Raw genomic sequence first — 17851 nt, 5'->3', positions numbered from 1 at the left:
TTTTCGGGGAAACACGGTAGAATATGATTGGGTATTGTGGTCAACATTGGAATTATTGGTAAAATGAGCACCCAGCTTGTTGGGGGGGGGGGGGGGGGGAATAAACAAATTACTTGAAAACACTGCAGAATAAGTTGGTGCCTTAACAAATAACAAGTCCCTTCCCAATGCTGTCTGCGGTAAGATTCCTCTGGTAGTGACTACAGGCAGCCAGATGTTTATCATTTAACAGACTTTTCCAATTATAAGCTATACATTTTCATTGGCCCCCGGTTGCCCATACAGTACAGATTGTACTGTACTTACACTTCTGAAAGCCGCTTGCTGAATAGCTGACTTCCACTGATGTGCCGTTCTATTCACAATCCCCATCTTCCAGTTTGAGCTTAAAGCAGCACGTTATCAATAGTGTTGAGTGAACGGAAACATTTAACCCTTTCCAATCCAATTTGTATCCTGCCTTTCCTAGGGGGCTTACTCTTTTTCTGCCGTTATACAATGGCGCTATCTGCTGGCTAAAGCCAGTACTGCATGAGGTGACACGTTGGATAGGCTCTGACAGCAGAGAGGCTGGCAATATACAGTAAGAGAACCCTGACGGACGTCTTCCAACATCGGAGCTGTACAGCCTTAAATCATAATGTCTTTATACGTCAGACAGTAGATTGGAGAGGGTTAAACTCTGTTTCGGGTCGAATTTTGCTAAAAGTTTAGTTAGTGCGAACCCAAACCTCAGGAGGCTTGTCTTAGCTAAAGCCACTTAAATTACTCCTTCTCATAAATGTGGCTCAGTGGTTAGCATTGTTGCCTTGCAGCATTGATGTTTGTGTTCATTTCTACAAACATTCATGCAAAAGTTGTCCTTGGTCAGATTTCAACCTAGGATTAATAGATATGTGTTAATAGACTAATCAGAGCAAAGGTATTCAATGGTGGACATTCACATTACAGGCTATGGAAGTCCCTGCAGATAAAAATGATGCACTTATCTGTATTTTTGCATTGAGCTTTCCTTCTCAAGCATTTAGAAAGTTTGAGGCCTCAGTCACACGGGCTTTGTGACGCACAAATTTTTGAACGCATCAGTTATGCGTTCAAAAATTTGCATGACTGAAGCGGGCGTCATGGCGAAAAAAACACTGCTAGCAGTGTTTATCCGCTCAAAAAGAGCGCTGCCTGCTATTCCCTGCTGCGGCTGTGACAGCTGCAGCAGGGAATTCCTTGGATGTGAAACCCCTGGATGGTGTCACATCCAGTGGTTTCACCTGTGGCCACTGGGGCTAGTGGCAGCTGCGTCGGTCCCATTAACATACAGAGAACATCATGAATGGGTGAGTGCTGCCTCTGATTGACTGAGCGCAGGGACCAATCACAGGCAGCTCTCAGCTGTCATTCAGTAGCTGAGAGCTGCCTCTGATTGGTTACAGTACTCAGCCAATCAGAGGCAGCCCTTTCAGCAGGCAGGAATTTTAAATCTCCGCCTGCTGAAAAATCCTCAGAGCAGTGGAGGAGAAGAACCGGCAGCTGCAGAGAGGTGAGTATTCTTTTTTTTTTTTTTTACACATTTTTAGATTGATTTTCAGGGAAGGACTTATATTTGCCAGGAGCCCATTGCTTTTAATGGAGCCAGCTGTATTACTGGCTCCAATTAATTCAATGGGAGAACATCGCTCTCCTCTGCCACAGGTGTGTCAGCTGTGGCAGAGGATCACGATCTTCACTTCATGTTCTCAATGGAGTCGGTGCTACTGCCGCCGGCCCCATTAAGCGCATCCAGGGGTTTCACATACATAGAACACCGGTTTGCTGCAGTTACATGTGTTCTGCAAACCGGTGTCATATAATTTTCGCCGCGTGCGTTTGTGAGGATGTAAAATTCGCACATATGCCCGCTCCCATTGAAAATCATTGGTTCTATTTAGATACGGCCAGCAAACGCAACTGACAGACGCGTGTACAAACGCCTATGTGACTGAGCCCTTTTACTTGGTTTGCAGGCTCTCCTACATTCAAGTTTTTGGCCTGGGGATATCCTCAGCACTGATCAGCTGATCTTTCTCATGGACGTTCACAAGCTCAGCTACCCCTCCCCTTTTTTTTTTACAGGCTGTGTGGCATAAGCAGAGGTGTAAAGATTTACATAGACTTTAAGGTCTCAGAGTCCAACCAAAGCTGGTATAAAAATTGGACATATATTTTTTATAAGTTGTAGAAAAAAGTTTTAATAGGTATTTTATTTATGTCTTTCAGCACTTACGAAAATGGACTTGCCACTGGTCAGCACTCCTGGAAGCCCAATAACAAATGAAATACAGCCGCCATATACCAAATTCTCAGAATGGAAGTTCAAGCTGTTCAGAGTGAAGTCTCTGGAGAGGACATCCTCACAAGAAAAGAATGACGATAGTGGGGTGTCTTGTACCAGCAGTCAAGAAAAATCCCCATATTTCAATGTGTGTTCAGAAGGCCTTAGCCAAGAGTCTTCCGTGACATCACCTACAGATTGCAAAGATCCAAAGGCCAGCATCTCGGACAACAGTGAGACTGAAATGAAGAGAGTAGAAGAAGACGCCCACACAGCCATATTGCAAAACCTATGCCGTATTTGTGGAGTGTCTTTTAAAATGGATCAACAGAACAGAAATTATCCTGTCCACGGACCAGTGGACAACGAGACGCAAGATGTTCTAAGACGAAAAGAGAAGAAAGCCACCTCTTGGCCCGAACTTATCGCCAAGGTCTTTAAGATAGATGTGAGGTGTGATATAGACTCTATTCATCCAACTCACTTTTGCCATAACTGCTGGAGCATCATGCATCAAAAATTCAACAATTCCCCCAGTGAGGTTTATTTCCCACGTAACAATGCCGTAGAGTGGAAGCCTCACTGCTCCACATGTGACGTTTGCAATTCCTCCAAAAATCGGGGTAAGCGAAAGGGAACGTTGTACCAAAACTTTCTAATCAAAAAGAGGAAAATCAGTGTGGAACATGGAATGAAGAACAAAAATGGAAAGATCTCACCCCTCTGGAAGAAGAATAGGACCCTAAATCAAATCAAGAACAAGTGCAAACAAATCCACCTTGACTCCAATTTACTGGTTATTGACTACCCTTCCGATTTTACCAAGTCAGTCACATGCCAGGTGTGTGAACACATATTGTTTGATCCAGTGCAAACCACATGCAAGCATTTGTTCTGCAGGATTTGCATTCTCAAGTACTTCAAGATGATGGGTTGCTACTGCCCATCTTGCAGACATACTTGCTTTCCAACGGATCTTACACCACCTGTGAAGTCCTTTCTTAACATTTTAAACTCCTTGGTCTTAAAGTGCACCGTGACTGGATGCGATGAGGAAATCCTGCTTGGAAAATACTCTCAACATATCTCCAAGCATACAGAAATGAAAGGTAAAGAGACCTATGGCCATATCAACAAAGGAGGAAGACCCAGGCAGCATCTACTATCGTTGACAAGAAGAGCCCAAAAACACCGTCTAAGAGAGCTCAAGATGCAAGTGAAGGCTTTTTCTGATAAAGAGGAAGAAGGTGATGTTAAATCGGTTTGCTTGACTCTCTTTCTTCTCGCCTTAAGAGCAAAGAATGAGCATCGTCAGGCTGATGAGTTAGAGGCCATCATGGAAGGTAGAGGAGCAGCATTGCACCCAGCCGTCTGTCTTGCAATACGAGTCAACACATTTCTGAGCTGTAGTCAGTACCACAAAATGTACAGAACGGTCAAAGCCACAACTGGGCGCCAGATCTTCCAACCTTTGCACGCCTTGAGAAATGCAGAGAAAGCCCTGCTACCAGGATATCATCCTTTTGAATGGAAACCACCATTAAAGAATGTTTCCACCAGTACAGATGTTGGCATCATTGATGGTCTATCAGGATTGAATCGCTCTGTGGATGAATATCCTGTTGATGTTATCTCCAAAAGGTTTAGATATGATGCTGCTCTGGTTTCGACTTTGAAAGATATGGAAGAAGATATTCTTGATGGCCTGAAATCCAAAGATCTAGAGGAATATCTGTCTGGTCCATTTACTGTGGTGATTAAAGAATCATGTGATGGAATGGGAGATGTAAGTGAGAAGCATGGCTGTGGACCTGCAGTACCAGAGAAGGCTGTTCGCTTCTCATTCACCATCATGAACATAAGTGTTTCCAACAGTAATAATGCATCTGTCAAAATTTTTGAAGAGACCAAACCCAATTCTGAACTTTGCTGCAAACCTGTGTGTTTAATGCTTGCTGATGAATCAGACCACGAAACTCTGACTGCCATCCTGGGCCCTCTGATAGCTGAAAGAGAAGCCATGAAATCCAGTGAGCTCTTGCTTGAAATTGGAGGAATACTTAGAAGCTTCAAGTTTATCTTCCGGGGTACAGGGTATGATGAAAAGATGGTGCGTGATGTAGAAGGACTTGAAGCCTCGGGTTCTGTCTATATTTGTACTCTTTGTGATGCCACCCGTCTGGAAGCTTCTCAGAACTTGGTGTTCCACTCCATTACCAGAAGCCACAGTGAGAACCTGCAACGCTATGAAACATGGAGATCTAACCCGTACCAAGAATCTGTCGAAGAGCTTCGTGATAGAGTTAAGGGAGTATCTGCAAAGCCGTTCATTGAAACCCTCCCTTCCATTGATGCTTTGCACTGTGACATTGGAAACGCTGCAGAGTTTTATCGAATATTCCAACTAGAAATAGGAGAAGTCTACAAGAACTCCAAAGCCACAATCGAAGAGCGAAAAAAATGGCAAGCAATGCTTGACAAACACCTTAGGAAGAAGATGAATTTAAAGCCTATCATGAGAATGAATGGAAACTTTGCTCGAAAGCTCATGTCCAAGGAAACAGCTGACGCTGTTTGTGAACTAATACATTCAGAGGAGAGGCAAGTGGCCCTCAAAGAACTTATGGATTTATATCTCAAAATGAAGCCAGTGTGGCGTTCTTCATGCCCAGCCAAAGAGTGTCCAGAGTTGCTCTGCCAGTACAGTTACCACTCTCAGAGATTTGCAGAGCTCTTGTCCACCAAGTTTAAGTATAGATATGAGGGCAAGATCACCAATTACTTTCACAAAACCCTAGCTCACGTTCCAGAGATCATTGAACGTGACGGTTCTATTGGGGCTTGGGCCAGCGAAGGCAATGAATCTGGCAATAAACTGTTCAGACGTTTCCGAAAGATGAATGCTAGACAGTCCAAAATTTATGAAATGGAAGATGTTTTGAAACATCATTGGCTTTACACATCTAAATATCTTCAAAAATTTATGAACGCTCATACTAATCTGAAGAACCAAGGTTTTACCATAGATCTAGAGCCGTATCAAGAGCAAGAAGAAGGGAAAAACTGCTTGGGAGATTCCTTAGAGTTAATGGAATTCTGAGTTCATATCTCATGAGGTTCTACTATGGTTTGTCTTAATGTAGGCCAACTTGTTGTCCACAAGCAATGTCAAGGAGACACCCAAGCTCCTAGTTGCTAGGACCAAGGTGTAATGAGCTTCTTCTCCAATGTTCCTTTACGTAAAGCTGTTGACTGGAGAATGCTCTATATGTTATGAGACATGTTATGAATATCTTGATAGTCGATGATGAGGATATTATAGTGACATATTATTTTTACAAATGGTCTTAATAATAATGGTTAGATCTATAGGCCTAATGTCCACTAGGCTAGTAAAGACTGTGAAGTGTTAGGTGTTGAAGAGTTAATAGTTGTGTTTTTTGCTTTTCATTGCTTTATGATCTATGAAAGGATCACATAATCAATGCTTATTTTAAGTTAGAGGGAACCTGTCACCACCTTTTTGCTGAACTCTCTGAGGGTAGCATAAGGTAGTGACAGGCACCATGATTGCAGCGTTATATAGTAGATTATCAGAAAATTTAAATTTTATCAATAGCAGTGTACACAGAGGACTACAGAAAGTAGTCCTCAATATTCATGAGCTGAAGACTAGCCCTGCCCACTCCACCTTCCAGCCACTGATTGACAACTGCTTCTCTATGCACAGTAATAGACAGCTATCAATCAGTAGATGGAGGATGAGGTGGGCTGCACTAGTCTGCAGTTCATGAATATCGAGGACTACTTCCTGTAGTCCTCTGTATATGTGCTGTTACTGATAAGTTGGAAGTTTCTGATAAACTACTTCACAAAAACGTAAGATTGACATATTGCTGCAATCAGTGTGCCTCTCACTACCTTATACTGCCCTCAGAGAGATGGTGACAGATTCCCTTTAATTAACATGTCATTGACTATTTGTAGCTAAGCAGTTTTTTAGCCATTGGTATGGGTATGGAGTTACGTCTCCACCCTGCTGGGCAAAACTTTGCTTCAGCTTGTCATTCGAAGTTGACAACTATTCCTTTCTGGTGCAAAAGCTGTGGGGCAGCTCTCAAGTCTATTACTGACCACAGGGGGCTTGGATATACTTTGGGTTGACTAGTGATACGTGTTAATGGGTCAGACATTGACTTACAAGGCAGCTACCCCCAATAGGTGGCACTATCAAGTAGTTATCTTCCTTAAGGGGAAGAGCTAATTTGCATGCCCCGTTATATTAAATCTATTGATCTTGTAACCTGTAAATAACTCACTAACCTTCTACATAATCTGTAATGCACAATGGAAGCTTGCACAGTACAGTACCGAATTGATGATTCATGAAAAATGTGGTAATACCTCAAGGGTGCTTTGCATATTTTCTACAGTGCAGGACATCTCCTTTCTGCACACACATTTTACGGACGCATGCTTCCCTAGAAGCAAGGGCATAACTATAGGGGATGCAGAGGATGCGGTTGCACCCGGGCCCAGGAGCCTTAGGGAGTCCATAAGCTCTCTCTTCTCCATATAGGGAGCCCAGTACTATGAATAAGGCATTATTGGTGGGGGGCCCTGTTACAGGTTTGCATTGGGGCCCAGGAGCTTCAAGTTACGGCTCTGCCAAAAATTATTGCTTTTAGGCACCATATAACGGCCTGTTCAGTGCCAAATTGGCACATATGGGCCCTAAACTGGCACACAATCCATGCCATGTTCTTCTAGATAACATATCCTTTGCACATGTGTACATTTCACAGGCCTCAGCTTACCTCATGCTTGTACATTGTCACTTTGAATTTTAGTCTAGGGCCACACAACAGTTTAACATTGTAAACAATGAAGTGCCACAACAACTTCGTTTTTCATTGACAACATTGCTGCAATTGGCCATTGGAATCTTGTAGGATCTAATCCCTGTGCATTTAGGAGCTCCACTTCATGAGGGTCTAGTTTCACCCTACTGATGATATGAGCTCTGCCTCATGAGGGTCTAATTCTACTTTACAGATGATATGAGCTCCATCTCATCAAGAGCTACATCTACCCTACCGATTCATATCAAAACAATCTCATGAGAGTCTAATTCTACCCTATTCATGATATGAGCTCTATCATCTCATGAAGTTGTAATACTACCCTACTGATGATCTTATGAGGGCCTCCACTCTACCCTCTACTGATGACATGAGCTCCAGTTTATGTATTTTTACATGAGCCAATTATAGGCCCGGAACATTCCTCTGAATGCTCATTCACCCATCAGTAGGGCCATGTAAAGGCACCAATGATGAGCTGATGATTGAGCGAACACTTGCTGATCTGCTGATCGTTCGGTTTCAGCGAGTCATTGGTGGTACATCTCCTCATGTGAACAGGAGACTATGCAGCCAGCCTACGGGCACAAATGATCCCATTAGTGATCATTTGTCCCCATAAGCCGATTCTTGGCCCGTGTAAATGAAAATGAAATGAGTGCTGATTGGCGTTTGTTAGATTGGGCTGTCTAAAGGAAACCTTAGCTCCACCCCTACTGATTAAAAAAGTTTTAAAAAACTGGAGAGACCATGTTGCCAACATATGGTGTTCCCTTGGATTTTTGATGATGATTGAGATCTGCACATAGTTTGAGGCTTCTGAGGTTGCACTATTAACAATGGTTTTCATTCTTTCTTCTACCTCATTTACTCTTGCACACAACTTTTTATTTGTTTTACCACACAAGACTCAGCTGCCTGTTTCAGTTAATAGTGAAGGAAGTTGGGATTATACTCGAATTCCTCGACATTTCTTGATAAGTCTAATTGTTTTTAGTTCGTTTTATATATTTTTTTTAAACTGTCACTTTGTAGCAACATTTCTGCCTCGTATTTTTTGTTAAGGAGATGCAATTGTTTTTCTCTATTTACTTTTTATGCATTTAAAGGAACACTCATGCAAAACTGCTACACTGTGTTAGTGCAGGGCTGGAGTGGGTGGAGCTTGACAAGCGTTACAAGACCTAAATGGAGAATCCCTGTCATGCTCCGCCTCCTCTGGCCTGGCACTAGACCAAACAGAGTGTTTCATCTTGGGCTGGTTCTTTAAAGGTTCACATATTATATTTTGCACGTAATTTTTGGTATGGATTTATTAACATTTTTTGAAAATTGTTTGAAATTGAGGTAGATGTTTTTAGAAAGATGTGATGCATCATGGGATTATTATAGACATTTTAAGCAATATTTTGGAGAAAATAGGTCATCCAGTCTATTTTATTTGTAAGATTATGATATTTTTATTGTAAACTACCTAATTATTTCATTTAATTTAAAATTGTGGGTTTTGTAAAATGAAAATTTTACTACTAGAGATGAGCGAGCATACTCGCTAAGGACAATTACGGAAGAAAAGGCTCGGCTGCCGACACTGGTGACAGGTGAGTTGCAGCAGTGAGCAGAGGGGAGCGGGAGAGAGATCTTCCTCCCCGCTCTCCTCCGCCGCTCCCTGCCCCCCGCCGGCAGCTGAACCTTTTCTTCCGAGCGGGCAGGTACTCGCTAAGGGCAATGCTCGATCATCTCTATTTACTACCAAAAAGTAAATAAGCTCATTTGTAACTGAAGAAGGTAATGCGAATGATTCTATGTACAATGTAATATTCAATAAAGATTTGGTGATTAAGGGCTTTGCCTTTTGTACTGTATATGCAAAACACCACATAATATTAGGGGAACAAGAATGAGGTTTTCAGGTCACTAAAAGTGCTGGCATACTGTTCTGCTAAGAGGAAAGAGCCTTGTTTATTTTCAGTACAATACGCAGGGATACAAGGGGAATTATCTGTGCAGGCAGAATGATTGAACATTTACAGACAGCCTTTCACATGCCGAGCCAATCTGCCTCATATAGAAAAATTAGGTGAAGACTAGAGATGAGCGAGCATGCTCGTCCGAGCAGTAGCATACTCGAAGGTACTCGTTACTAGAGCTGAGCACCACGCGGCGCTCGAGAAAATGTCATCCTCTCCTCCCCGCATGTTTAGCGCCATTTTTTAGCCAATAAACATGCAGGGAAGGCTTTGGCACCTCCTGCTGTCACGTGCCAACCCTGTGCACCTCTATAGCAGTGACTGGCTGGCCTGATCAGGTGACCTACGAGTATAAAAACTCTGGTCACCTGAGGCTCGCCTCACACGCAGGCTGGAATAGCGGAGGGACAGACCTGCTGCTATAGGGAAAGTGAGAGTGTAGGGTACAGGTTGTGGTTTGGCAGGGATCCTTGTTCCAAGAACCCAACAGTCCTTTCTAGGACTACAACTCCTCTCATTGTGTGCATCAACAGTTTGGCTGGCTGAGAGCAGTAGTGCACACAAAGTATTCTCAAGCATCCCGGCTGTATACTGCATACTGTAAACGGTTTTATGCAGTATACTGCTAGTGGTGTACAGAGACTAGATAGGAAGTAACAAAACCCCTATCATTTTTCTTTTTTTGGCTGGGGGGGGGGTCAAAGCGTACGCTATATACCCCTGTGTGGGTCTTGTCAATCCATGCTATCTAACAACAGTATACACTGTTTAAATTTTTTTTGGGGGGGGGCTCAAAGCGTACGCTATATACCCCATTGTGTGTCCTGTCAATCCACACTATCTAACAACAGTATACGCAGTTTACAGTGTCTATTTTGGGCTATTAGCGTGCGCAAAATACCTCGCAGTTTGCGTAGCTTTTTGACCAAGTGCATTATCCAACATGATGAAGACTAGGGGTAAGGGTTGAGGTCAAGGACGTGGGCGTCCGAATGAGAGTGTGGGCAGAGGCCGAGGTCCTGGGCGGGGTGAAACAGTGCCTGCTGCTGAGGGATTAGTAGAGCGCCGCGTATCTACGCTCCTTAGCTTCATCTCACATTTTGCAGGTCCGTGGGGTAGATCATAATTAAATGCACAACAGTGCGATCAGGTGATGACGTGGATAGCGGATAACGCGTCCAGTACTTTATCCAACACCCAGTCTTCCACGAAGTCCACTCATGCTAGCCAAGGCACTGGGCCTCTGAATCCTCAGTCTGCTCCTCTTTCCTCCCAGCCTGGTCACTCCAGGAAAAGGAGAGATTCAGAACAGGCAGATCCCCAGGAACTGTTCTCGAGACCCTTCCCTGCGTCGGAAAAAACGGTTCATCAGCCACCTGAGGAGTTTGTCATGACTGATGCCCAAAATTTGGACCTTTCACAATCTCACGGTGATGAGGCTGGGGACTTCCAAGTAGTGTCTCAAGAGGTATTTGTGGATGATGATGATGATGATGAAACACAGTTGTCTGTCGGTGAGGTAGTAGTAAGGGCAGTAAGTCGGAGGGAGGAGCGCACAGAGGATTCAGAGGAAGATCTGCTGGACGATGAGGTGACTGACCCCACCTGGGTTGGTAAGCCTACTGAAGACAGCACTTCATAGGGGGAGAAGCAGGGCCAGAACAAGTAATCCCCCAACTGTTCCCCACAGCACCTCCTCGCGGCAAGCCTCCGTGCAGAGGGCTAGGTGTTCGAAGGTCTGGAGTTTTTTCAATGAGAGCACGGACGACCGATGAACAGTGGTGTGCAAGCTGTGCCGCACCAAGATCAGCACGGGAGCCACCACTACCAGCCTGACCACCACCAGCATGCGCAGGCATATGATAGCTAAGCACCCGACGAAGTGGAATGAAGGGCATTCACCACCTGCGGGTCACACCACTGCCTCCTCTCCTGTGTCACATCCTGGCACTGAGATGCGATCCCCCTCCCGAGGACGCAGGCACGAGCGTCTCCAAGCCTGCACCCACCCCTTCACCTCCATGGTCCTCCACTGCCTCCACCAATGTGTCCTAGCGCAGCGTTCAGCTGTCCATAACCAAAGCATTAGAGCGCAAGTGGAAATATGCAGCCACCCACTCGCTAAATGTGCATATCTCCAAATTGCTGAGCCTAGAGATGCTGCCATATAGGCTGGTAGAAAATGAGGCTTTCCGCAACCTCATGGCGGCCGCAGTCTCTAACTATTCAGCCCCCAGTCGCCACTATTTTTCCCGCTGTGCCATCCCCGCCCTACACCAGCATGTGTCACGGAATATAAACCGTGCCCTCACCAACGTGGTTACTGGGAAGGTGCACTTAACAGTACATCTCCATGACGGCACATAGGGTTAACCTGGTTAAGGCTGGGACCGAGTCAGAGCCTGGGACCGCTCACGTGCTAGCCACATCGAGGAGTTATATTCTTGTACATAGGGGGCAGTATAATAGTAGTTATATTCTGGTACATAGGGGACAGTATTATAGTAGTTATATTCTTGTACATAGGGGGCAGTATTATAGTAGTTATATTCTTGTACATAGGGGGCAGTATTATAGTAGTTATATTCTTGTACATAGGGGGCAGTATTATAGTAGTTATATTCTGGTACATAGGGGGCAGTATTATAGTAGTTATATTCTTGTACATAGGGGGCAGTATTATAGTAGTTATATTCTGGTACATAGGGGACAGTATTATAGTAGTTATATTCTTGTACATAGAGGGCAGTATTATAGTAGTTATATTCTTGTACATAGGGGGCAGTATTATAGTAGTTATATTCTGGTACATAGGGGGCAGTATTATAGTAGTTATATTCTTGTACATAGGGGGCAGTATTATAGTAGTTATATTCTTGTACATAGGGGCAGTATTATAGTAGTTATATTCTTGTACATAGGGGGGCAGTATTATAGTAGTTATATTCTTGTACATAGGGAGCAGTATTATAGCAGTTATATTCTTGTACATAGGGGGCAGTATTATAGTAGTTATATTCTTGTACATAGGGGGCAGTATTATAGTAGTTATATTCTTGTACATAGGAGCAATATTATAGTAGTTATACTCTTGTACATAGGAGCAGTATTATAGTAGTTATATTCTTGTACATAGGGGGCAGTATTACAGTAGTTATATTCTTGTACATAGGGGCAGTATTATAGTAGTTATATTCTTTACATAGAGGGCAGTATTATAGCAGTTATATTCTTGTACGTAGGGGGCAGTATTATAGCAGTTATATTCTTGTACGTAGGGGGCGTATTATTATAGCTATATTAGTTACTTTTTGCTGCATTGCTTAGCAAGAATACGCACAAGATGAGCATTTGATCAGGATAAAAAGAATATAAAATATCTTTCATCTTTAGGCCGCGGTCAGATGATTGTTTTTTTCACATATGAATAGGTGCGTGAAAAAAGCGGCTTAAATAGAAGCAATGCCTTCCAATGAAAGCGTTCACATGTTCGATTTTTACAAGCGTGAAAAAATCGCAGCGGCAAAACATACGACATGCGAGTGCAAATGCACCTGTTCACACGATTTTTTAACACGGGGCGTGAGTTTTTTTTCGTGCGGCTATTCATGTGTAAACACAACGCTCGTCTGACCATGCTTTACGCATATAGGGAATGATGTAAAAAATGTATGATTAAACATAGATGTTCAGTAGTATTCAGACATCGTGTGTGTAAAAGGTTCCTATTCATTAGGTGGTAGACTATAATGCTTTGCTTCCTGTATGGGAGTAGGTGTACCATAATAAGGTTGGCTCTTATACACAATGCAGTTCTTTCACCCTGAACGTAATGCTCGCCCCTTTCACACTCCAGTGGTTTCCTCATAGCAATGACCATGCTTGGAAGGTTCTATTGTTAATAATGTCTTTTCTTAACACCAATTAATTTCAAATGTGTTTTTTCCGGGAAGGTCAGCAGGGTCTGCGGATGCAGCCGCCTCCACAGGATGTGTTCCTGGCCTCATTGCTATATAGCCTTGTTATTAATGGCCAGCCAATGCACAGGTATAGTAATAAAGCTGAGATAGAAGCAAATATCGACACGTCCGCGGGAACGATGAACGTCTTCTAGATGCCCTTTATTGTTCATATGGAGGCTGCTAATTGCAAAAAAAGTAGTGGAAATGGGAAGTCTACGCAATATTCCAATTATTCAGCACATAAGTATAATGCCGATGCGGGTTTATACGGTTTAACAGGTTATAGGGCAACTATAAATCAAACTGCAAAAAAAAGTCTCCTAACGACCTGCTGCATTTATTCATCTCAGATCGATGCTTGGAGGACTACATTTCTCATTGGGACTAGTATGAAAATTATCCTAATGAGTTCACCACTTGCAGTTCTGCCTCCGGACTCTGCGTTGTAACAGCGCCTTCACACAGGACGGATTATTCTGCAGGATGCAGTGGAGTATTCTGCTGTCGAAATCTGCACCAAAAGCCACAGGTGTCAATGTAGATTTTGATGTGGGTCTGCTAGCACAATTATGCCATTTTCAATTCCGCATCAAAATAGGCAGATTACACCTGTGGATTTGCTCTCAGTATACCTGGTGGTTTAGAGCAGTGAAGGGGTTAGTGTCAGAACCTCTGGTGGTCTATGGTAGTGAGGAAGTTAATTTCATTTTCCCTAGTGGCTGTCAGTGGAAGGAGTAATGTTTCATACCAGGGGTCCGGTGGTTGCCCATCTTTCCAGGCTCCATCGCTGTCCTGGCTGTAATTTCCTATTTAGTAACATAGTTTGTTAGGCCGAATGAAGACAATGTCCATCTAGTCTAGCCTGTCTATCCTCCTGTGTTGATCCAGAGGAAGGCAAAAAACCCCAAGAGCCAAAGCCAATTAGCCCTTTTGGGAAAAAAATTCCTTCCCGACTCCCTAATGGCAATCAGACTGTTCCCTGGATCAACCCCTAATAGTTCCTACCTGCCTGTATACCCGGATTAACAGTTATGTCCTCCCTGCACTAATCGTTGGGATGACAGTAGGGAGGGGATATAGAGTACTGTACATCTGTAGCTGTATGATTGAGCTCTCTGTGTTCAGAGGTCATTAAACGGATTGTACCAGAATACACTTTCATCACCTGTCTATAGGATAGAATAGGTAATAAAAGCGTGAATGGTGGGGGTCTCACCACAGAGAACCCCCCCAATAACAAGAACGGGGGTTCCATGTCCCCCTGTTCTCACTGCATGCTTAGTGGGAGGGGGAGATACAATGGAGTGGCAGTCGCACGTATCATTCATTTTCAATAGGACTGCTGGAGATAGCCGAGAACAATCCCATGGAAATGAATGACGCGGTGCTGCGCATGTGTGACTGCCACTGCATTCAATATGACGTCACTGCGGGGAAATGCAGCGAGCCTGCAGTGATGGATAGAGGGGGTCACAGTTCTTGGGATCGATGGGGCTCTCTGCAGTGAGTCCCCACCAACCAGACTTTATGTGACCCATGAGATCAAGCCACAGAGGAGCCTCTTCTAGATTGGAGGGTCCTTAGTTTGCCAGGAAGACCCTCTGGTGCCCTGGGTACCAGGATCTTGGTTCTACACTGCGATGTCGGGTGAATGCACACTGAACGCTGTGACTATTACTGCAGCCCCCAGAGCCTTTGGTGTGTGCTCCCCCGTCTGCTTCTCCCGCTGAGCCTATCCTGCAGTACAGCGATACTCGCCGGTGCTTAGACCGCGAGGTGGCTTGTACATCCCGGAGGGTCCTCGCTACCATCCTGCAGAGGACAGTCTGTTCCGGCCTGCCATATCCTGTGTGCCCGCTGCACACATCACAGAGGACGTTATGTTATACCGCTGCTAATACCGAGGAAGGGCTCTACCCTAAGGAGGGCCTCAGGAACCTTAGACCAGCTTCTGCTGACTTCCATCATTTTTTCTTCTCTCTGACTACCTGGCAGTTTAGAGTCGGTGTCTGCGTTGAGGGACTTGTGCCCTAATTTTTCAGGACTAGAACCTTGCTCTGGTCTGTCTGTTCTTTCTTCCCACCCTTTTAATATAACCTTTCAAACAGTCTTAGAATTGCAATTGGTTCTTTGAAGGCAACCATAATGCTGATGTGGCCCTCGGTCAAAATCAGTTTGACACCCCTGTCTTAGGGAACCTCCTGGAACCTCTGGAGGTACACCACTGCTGAGTGGGTGACCAAAGGTTTATTGGTCCATTTAGGGATGTGTTAGGTTGTCACAAACAAAGACATTGTAGTGGCTGACATCAGCGAGGGAGGAAGTAAGTTCTTTCTCCTCATACTTTAGTTTCAAAAGAAATCAATGGAGCTGACAGCCTGGGACAGGAGGAGCGAAAAAAGGTCCAAACATGGGACGGAGCAGATTAATGTGACGTCTTGAAATTTGGTGTCCTTCTCAGGAGACATCCCGGGATGTGCGCTGTTACAGTAGAGGTTATATACCCCGTTTCCCTGAAAATAAGACATACCCTGAAAATAAGACACAGCATGATTTTTCCAGAATTTTTGAGGATGCAAAATGATTTATCAGGATTTTTGAGGATGCTTGAAATATAAGCCCTACTCCAAAATTAAGCCCTGCTAACAGTTTATTAAAAAAGTCAATTTAAATAGTGTCCTGGCAGCTACGTTAAACCTTTTTGAACAAAAATTAATATAAGACACTGTCTTATTTTCGGGTAAACACGGTAATACTGTCTGGTGACGTGTGATCGTGTATATAATGTGTGTGATGAATTAAGAAATGATGTATCTTATGAGACTGCACGAAGCCGCAGTCATGTCTACTTGGCTACTTTGTTGCCTCTTTGACAGAGATACATTTTCCATACCGTGTGTGATGCACAATAATACTTGTCACTCGGAGTGAATGTCAGGATTAGCGGGAGGGAAAAAAAGGAAGAGGAAAATTCGGAAATTGAAAGTCATCCTATATATAACAAAGGGTTAAAGGGTTTCCTGATCTCACAGTATGCGGCTGCTTGGTCACCGTATAATGAAGAATTCGGCAAATTTCTGATATATTTTGTGTTTCGTTTCGTCACAATTTTCAAGCTCTCTGCTTGCTGTCGGTGAATGAGAACACTCTTGTTTACAATCTTATTTGTACACTTAGGCCGCTTTCACACGGCTGAGAAAATCGCGCAAGATTTGTGCATGGCGGGGCGCACAAATCTCGCATGAATACGAACCTCATTCTTTTAAATAGGGTCATTCACATGAGCGATTATGGTTTCCCGCATCGCAGTGTAGAAAAAAGTTGCAGCATGTCCTGTCTTTTCGCATTCCTTCAGTACGCATCGCATCGCCTATTGTTTTCAATGGGCCTGCAAAGCATGGCACGGCGTGCGAAGCGCACATGAGTGCAATGCAAGGTTTTTCATTTAACCCTTTCCAATCCACTGTCTGACGGCTAAAGACATTCTGATTGAAGGCTGTACAACTTCAATGTCAGAAGACGTCCGGCAGGGTATTCTTACTGCAGATTGCTAGGTTCTAGTACAGCAATAATTCACTGAGCTGTTTTGCTGCTGTATTTACATTATGGCCTTAGTTCTTTGACTGCATTTATATTATGAACTTGATTCTGGGGCTGTATTTATATGAGCTAGGTTCTGGTACAGTATCAATTCAGTGAGCTGTTTTGGTGCTGTATTTACATTATGACCTTGGTTCTGGGGCTGTATTTATGTTATGAACTTGGTTCTGGTGCTGCATTTATGTGCTGAGTTTGGTTCTGGTACAGTATTTTTTCACTGAGCTGTTTTCGTGTTGTATTTATGTTGTATGTTTGGTTCCGGGGCTGTATTTATGTTATGTACTTGGTTCCGGAGCTGTATTTGTTATGTGCTTGGTTCTGGGGCTTTAGTTATGTTATGAGCTTGGTTTGGGGCTGTATTTATTCACTGAGCTGTTTTGCTTCTATATTTATGTTATGTGCTTGGTTCTGGGACTGTAGTTATAGTATTACCTCTCTTCTGGGGTTATATTTATGAGCTTGGTTCTGGTGCTGTATTTATAGACTGTGCTTGGTTCTGGGGCTGTATTTATTCCCTGAGCTGCTCTGGTGTGGGTATGCTCCTAATTTGCTGCTTTCTGCAAAAAGCAAAATAATGTCACGCTGCCTATCAGTGCATTATATATAATTTTCTTATGACGGAGGTCGGAAAAAAGGGGTTGGGGGAGCAAAAAAAGATTCTGGACAAGGTGCTATCTAACCTAACGCCAGCACTGGAGACAATGTACGAATGCGGGTGAAGTGTTTCAGCACCCAGATCTATTATAGCTTATCAGGCTATTCATACAGGTGGTTTTTCTCACGGACGGATGGATGATCCATGTGAAAAAATGCAAACATGTCGTATTGTAGTCCATATCCCAACCAGACTCAGACATGCAATGCCCACTGCCCACGGGTATCGGACGGGTTACCTCATGATGTCTGATGCGAGTTTTGCCCGAGAATCTTGGACGCAACTCGCATGCATTCATTTTTTTTTTGCACGTATCTACACGCACATACGAATGGATCAATGCTGTCCATTTACTTTCATCGACTCCATTCACTGCATGTCCCGCAGCCTGTGCATCGCAGTCGCAATACGCAATGAAAACACGACCGTCATCATGAGCCCAATCTCTAAGGCCAGGCTCACGCTGGCGAATTTGAATTGCGTATTCCATTCCGTGA

General features: G+C 43.8%; 1 protein-coding gene across 1 annotated transcript; it reads left to right on the top strand.

Annotated features, from left to right (window-relative positions):
* The first annotated feature begins 2261 nt into the window (after nucleotides 1–2261).
* On the top strand, nucleotides 2262–5405 carry RAG1 (recombination activating 1). The gene has a single exon (XM_066582407.1). It carries the CDS (start codon nucleotides 2262–2264, stop codon nucleotides 5403–5405), a length of 3144 nt encoding a protein of 1047 aa, XP_066438504.1.
* Nucleotides 5406–17851: the final 12446 nt, after the last annotated feature.

This window comes from Eleutherodactylus coqui, chromosome 11, assembly GCF_035609145.1.
Source record: "Eleutherodactylus coqui strain aEleCoq1 chromosome 11, aEleCoq1.hap1, whole genome shotgun sequence".
NCBI lineage: Eukaryota > Metazoa > Chordata > Amphibia > Anura > Eleutherodactylidae > Eleutherodactylus > Eleutherodactylus coqui.
This window is presented reverse-complemented; position numbering and strand designations above follow the sequence as displayed.